The sequence below is a fragment of the Triticum aestivum genome, chromosome 3B (assembly GCF_018294505.1).
Source record: "Triticum aestivum cultivar Chinese Spring chromosome 3B, IWGSC CS RefSeq v2.1, whole genome shotgun sequence".
Classification (NCBI taxonomy): domain Eukaryota; kingdom Viridiplantae; phylum Streptophyta; class Magnoliopsida; order Poales; family Poaceae; genus Triticum; species Triticum aestivum.
Genome location: NC_057801.1, coordinates 704,923,539 through 704,929,702, shown reverse-complemented (window position 1 = coordinate 704,929,702; position 6,164 = coordinate 704,923,539). Strand labels below are relative to the sequence as shown.

Sequence of the window (6,164 nt, the reverse complement as noted above, 5' to 3'; positions counted from 1 at the left end):
GACACCACACAAATGAGCTCCCATGTGTCACCGGAATCCGTGTCGAGTGGCATAGGGGCGAATGTTGTGAGGTCTGAGAGTTTGACGGAGCAGTCGAGGAGGAGGCAAACCCCTTCCAACTCCAGTAAGTAGCTCGCCGATGAGTGGTAGCCGCTGCCGCTGCCGGGGGTGGTCACACTTGTCAGTTTCATGGCTGATTGGGGAGCAGGAAAGAAGGCCAAGAAACAGTAACCTCTCCTCCTAAGGCAGCCGCCTATTCCAGGCCACTAGAGACCGGCTCGGCGGTGGCTGCTCACCGCCCAAGACCTTATATGGTGGCTGGATTCAGCATCAGATCTAGTATTTGAAAATAGGGTGGTCCTCCTCAAAAAGTTTGAAACTAATATGGCATGTGAATGTTTCTAACTAATTAACAGTACCACATAGAAATAGATCAATATGCAAAAAGTCACTTTGGAACCGGGGTGCATTGGAGCCCTATTCTTTGAACTGTGCCAAAAAGTTATTTTGAAGTTTCAAAAATTTCTGAAAACAAATCAACATGTTTATATGAATGTATATTACACATGTGTAAATTTTGATGTTGAAATAAGTAACCATGTGAGTTACACTAAAATGACAAAATCATGATTTTAGAGATGAACAGTGCATCCATTATTCACTATTTGGAAATCACCATTTTTTTCATTTTTGTATAGGTCGCATATTTACTTATTTCATCACCAAACTTTACACATGTGTAATATACATCCATATGATCACGTAGAATATTTTTTTCAGAATTTTTTGAAACCTTAAATGTGATTTTTAAAGTATTTAAAATAAGGTCCTCCAATACACCCGGGTTCCAAAAATCCACTCTCATCAATATGGTCTTACTAATATACTGCCTCTATTTACAATTATAAGTTGTTCTAACTTTTTCTGAATCTGATGTATATAGACGCGCTTTGGTGCGTTTGTTCACTCCTTCAGTTTGTACGTAGTCCATATTCAAATATCCAAAACATATTATGATTTTGAACAGAGGAGTACTAAAAATCTAAAATACACATATATGATCTTTTTGCCATCTCCATTAACAGTAGCACTCCCATGGCATCATGTAGCAGAGACTAGGGAAGATGCAAAGAGAGCTCACCTCAAGGTTTGACATGGGGGATCACAAGATGAGCCGGACTCCGGCGATGGGAGCACCGACGTCAATGGCGTCGGGGCTGGGGCCATGTCTTGCTGGTGCGGATGGTGCATCGGTCCTAGTCTTGGCGATGCATCCTTCGGGCTGCGTCATCGGATCCGGAGGGGATGGGCCTGGAACAACTTAATCTGCCATGGCTTGGAGCTGTGTCCGGGGGCGAAGTGGTGGCGTGCATGGCAGCGAGGGTCGCGATGGCGTGTAGGGTTAGATGCTCGGGACGAGTAGGGGAGATGTCGAGAGGGAGGCCTGGTACCAATCCAAGTGTTGGGATCATGTAGCAATAGGATTTTTTAGGGAGAGGGGAACAAATCGTTATGTTTGGCGATGACACTTCTATTGTAATTCGGGCAAACTCTAGATTTTTGTTTCGGTGGAGCTGGGCCAACCTCGCTCCAAGTTTTTGCACTGCTCTCGAGCTCAGCTTCGAGAATTCAGCTTCTTGGAGCCCAATTGTTCGGGACAATTTGTATGATGGATTTGGTCGAGTTAGAAGCTTAGAGAACAGGGCTTGAATCATCAAACAAAAAAGATGAGGAATAGAATTGGAGGCGGCTTTGGAAGGTTAAGGTTCCAAAAAATCTGAGGGTGCTTGCATGGAGACTTTGCGCGCTCATCCTATTTTTGGTAAGTAGTTTATATCTCAACTATGGCTCAAAGGAGGAGTGTGTTCAAAAAAGAATGTGGCCGAAAGTCTAGGAGTGTGGGGGCAGATGAGGGAGGAGACTAGGGGAAAATGTGCGCAAATTCACTTGTTTTCTAAAGAATATTTTGGAGTTTTGGGTGACAAAAAAAAAGCTAGGCTAAACCACATTCTGGGTTCTTAAAAAAAACTAGCAGTCGTGTATGTGCAATGCACGTTATTATTAAGCAAGATATTGTATACAATGTTGTCAGAATCACGATTATGAATTGGGTTGGAGTTTCGATTGTAGGATCACATATCATAGAATGTTAACTATAAGAACTGTAGAAATGTAGATTCTACTAACTAAAACAGTAGAATTAGAGGGGTTAGTTTGGATCGTAAAGTCGTGGAATCGTATAATAAAATCACGATTCTGACAACCTTGATTGTATTACACATTAATACATTAGGGATATAATTTGCTTGTTATTACGAGGTAGGATATAGTTACTTGATTAATGCTAACGTTGATATTAGACATGATATTAATTAGTGAAGAGTGCTAAATGTCTTTAATGGTAAACATTGGAGCGACTTAGACCGTTGGATAGATCCGGGTCAATGAGTGAAATTTGTTGGATCTCCGTAACTAGCTCTTTCTATATCTTAAATAAAAATAAAAATAAAAAGGGTTGTTTGCCATTGGAATCTTACGTAAAAACTGGTCGGTTTGGATTCGATCAGTTTCCAAAGCCAATTTTGAAAAACCGGAGGGATCCAAACAGGGCCTTAAGCTAACTTCAAACTCTCAGTTTCGCGCAATCTTCACATGGACAGGCAAATCAGTGGTCTAAAGTCAAAAGATTCGCGTCGATCGGGTCATGTATGCCAACGTATATTCAGTTCCGTATTATAAACTACTGAAGTAGGTACTGAATACTGCGCAACTCAGAACATGTTACTTGGGAGCCAATCAATTTACCAATATTTTGCAACTCAGAACTCAGAACACCTCAATTAACTGTAGCTCCTAGTCAATGGTCGACAAGAGCTCTGCTCAGCTAATCCAAAATATAGGAGTATATAGTAGTACTACTTGTGAGACGGAGTACCGTTTAACCTCGCCATATAGAGCATCATTCTCCCGTTAATCAAACCCAAATCCCTGTCTTTCTCCGGCCATGGCCACCACCGCCGTCCTCATCCTGCTCGCAAAGCTCCTCCCGATGCTAGCCACCGCAACCGATAGCCGCTGGCCCGCCGCTGACTACGGCTTGGCCCTCACGCCCAATCACTCGTGCGGCGACATGGGCAGGTACCCTCCAGGCAGGGCGTACGAGGCCAACGTACGCCATCTCGTCGCCACCATTCCTGCCAAGGGGAATGCGGAATCCTCCAGGTATGGGGAATCCTGCAAGTGCTCTTTCGGCAACTTCGCCGGCGAGAGCCCCAACCTGGTCGCGGCGGACGCCTCCTGCTGCTGGCACCCGGACGCCAAGTCGCCGGACTGCGGCGCTTGCATCGCGCTGGCCTTCCAGGAGGCGCAGAGGCTGTGCCCGTACGAGAGGAGTGCTGAGGCCGTGGTTGACGTCGACGGCGGCACGTGCCAGGCTTACTTCCACGACTACGACATCAGGGAGCAGTTCGTTCACGTCGGCCCCAGCAGTAAATTCTCTATCTATCTCTCCCAATACTTGTCTTTCTCCGGCCATGGCATGGCCACCGCGGCGGTTCTCACGATCTCATCCTGCAAGCACCGCCGGAGCTCCTTCCGGCGCTAGTTGCTGCGGCCGACGGCTGGCCCGCCTCCGACGACAGCATGACCCTGACGCCCAGTCACATGTGCGGTGACATGGGCACGTACGCTCCGGGGAGCGCGTACGAGGCCACCCTGCGCCATCTCGCCGCCACCATTGCCGCCAAGCTGAATGCGAAATCCAGCGAAAGCGCGGGCGAGAGCCCCAACCGGATTGTGGTGTCGGCCTACTGCTCCTGGCACCCGGACGCTGAGTCGGCGGACTGCAGCGCATGCATCGCGCTGGCCTTCCGGGAGGCGCAGAGGCTGTGCCCGTACCAGAGGCAGGCTGAGGCCGTGGTTGACGGCGGCGCGTGCAAATTCTACTTCCATGACTACGACATCATGGAGCAGTTCCAGCACGGCGACCCCAGTAGTAAACTCTCTCTCTCTCTCTCTCTCTCTCTCTCTCTCTCTCTCTCTCTCTCACACACACACACACACACACAAGATCTCAAAGAACAAAATTACATCACTTGCTACTTCACAACCGAGCGTTGCGACCGAATTTCGAGTAACATTACAGGTTGTCAGTCCCAAATTCAGTTGAACACCCATGATCTTTGGCAAAAGAACATTGGTTAGGATGCTATACTTTGTATATACAGTAATACTACCTCCGTCCTGGTTTATAGGTCTCCTTTGTAGTTTGTGCCAAATTTTGACTAAAGATTTAACTAACAAAATGTTAATGCATGTCAAGAAAAATTATTTCATTGGATTTGTATTTGAACATAGTTTCAAAAATATAATGTTTGGTGACATGCGTGAACATTTTGTTAGTTTAATCTATGGTCAAAATTTAGCATGAAATACAATGGGGACCAATAAACCCGGACGGAGGTAGTAGAGTATAAAGTATGTATATGTGATGCAAAATTTATTTTCTAGCTCATTATGTGATACACATCACGGTCACTATAGTGTAACTACTACTTTTGTTTTAATATTTATCGTTATTAATCTTTAGCTCTCGTATAGAACTAGCAATATGTTGATTACTGTGAATAAGATCCTGCCTCCACTACTTTTTTTTTGCATGAGAAATTTTCAATCTATTCATCTCCAATCATGATAGTACAAAACTACAAATAACACCTACTTTTAACAGTCCCTTTTCACCCGGCCGGCTCCAGATCAGTAGCGAACACAAACCAAAATTATAAGGGGCCTGAACATTTTTCTACACTAAGAAGTTCACATGTTTCATGCATAGATTTGCTAGTTCGATCTATAAAAAAGGAATTAGTTAGCTAGTTCTATATGAACAGTTGAAGACAAATAGAGAATGTAGCATTAGGCTAATAACATTAAAGGACAAATGAGAACCCAAGTTCTGGTTGGGGCACGTACCTTATACTATTGGGCTATTTGGCCAACTTGAAATGATATTGTTTTTTACCAATTTTTTTGAAAAAATCCATGTGTGTAGGTGATCTTCACGGGAACACAGTGGACCAGGCCGTGGGCGTTGTTGCGGAAAACGAGGAGAACAGTACAAGAATGGGATGGGCATGTCATATCTTGGAGACAACGATCATGGAGATCTTCGCAAACCTTGGGTAGGTGTCTAATAGAAGAATTTGTGCTTAGTTTTTTCTCCATGCTCATGAACAATGTGTGTTTTATTTGGGCCATTTATTGGTTCTTTTAAATCAGTTGGAGGCTGAAACTATATGTAATAATCGGATGGTTGAGCATATGTATTATGGAGAGACCATTCACATTTGTTAAAAGTGCCCATACGGGTAGAGCCGAGCGCACGGCTCGAGCCGATACGGCCGGCTCGCATCTACCCTCTCCCCGTCGCGCGAATTTTTTTTTACCAATGACCTGCGTTGATCACGCGGCCCATTCCAATGTCGCCCCGCCCCGCCAATCGCCGCCCTTACCCGCCGATCGCCGCCTTTCCCCGCCGATCTAGCCGTGATCACGCTGCCAATTCCAACGTCTACCCGTCCGGCCGATCGCCGCCTTTCCCCGCTGATCGCCGACCATTCTCCCCGTCTTCACCCGGGATCTGGCCGGCGCGGACGTTGTTGGAGTCGCCCGCCGTACGTGATGTCGCCTCCGTGCAGGTCTTCGTGGTGACGTGGCCTACGTGGACGCCGTCGCCACCCGCAACTCCGTGATCAACCTCTCCGAGAACGTCCTCGCCGTCTGCAGCCACGCCAGGCCGGCCGAAGTGCACGTGCATGCCATGTAAGCCGTCTAGTTTGTCAAAAAAATTGTATCTGTAAATAATTATGTGCAATCACTTGTTAGATAAGAAGTTCTCATCTGTATGATCGTAGTACATTTAATTTGATTTAAAATTAATAGATCAATTTTTATTATAATATTGCAGTGTTGGTTGTGAGATCATTCAATGGATAAAGAAACTGGATTTACGGATCTGTTTTTGGACACGAGTGAGTGGGATGGTAGCGATAATGTTGATCGTACTAATGGTGATGATAGTAAAAATGATGATGATAGCAGCGACAATGAATCCTGGTCGTCGTACGATAATTTACCTGAGGAGGATTTTCAAAAGAATGAGGAGG

The 6,164-nt window shown here is 45.6% G+C and overlaps 1 protein-coding gene across 1 annotated transcript; it reads left to right on the top strand.

Annotated features, from left to right (window-relative positions):
- Positions 1-2,959: 2,959 nt before the first annotated feature.
- Positions 2,960-5,346, top strand: LOC123066141 (cysteine-rich receptor-like protein kinase 10). Its single transcript, XM_044489286.1, has 3 exons — positions 2,960-3,488; positions 3,578-3,994; positions 5,051-5,346. The coding sequence occupies exons 1-3, from the start codon at positions 3,005-3,007 to the stop codon at positions 5,182-5,184; spliced, it is 1,035 nt and encodes a 344-aa protein (XP_044345221.1). The 5' UTR covers positions 2,960-3,004; the 3' UTR covers positions 5,185-5,346.
- Positions 5,347-6,164: the final 818 nt, after the last annotated feature.

Excerpts from the sequence above, each read along its gene's own strand:
- LOC123066141 (XM_044489286.1), top strand. The coding sequence starts at position 3,005 with ATGGCCACCACCGCCGTCCTCATCCTGCTCGCAAAGCTCCTCCCGATG. Across the intron at positions 3,489-3,577 it reads CGTTCACGTCGGCCCCAGCA|CACCGCCGGAGCTCCTTCCG; the intron begins GTAAATTCTCTA and ends TCATCCTGCAAG. Across the intron at positions 3,995-5,050 it reads CCAGCACGGCGACCCCAGTA|GTGATCTTCACGGGAACACA; the intron begins GTAAACTCTCTC and ends CCATGTGTGTAG.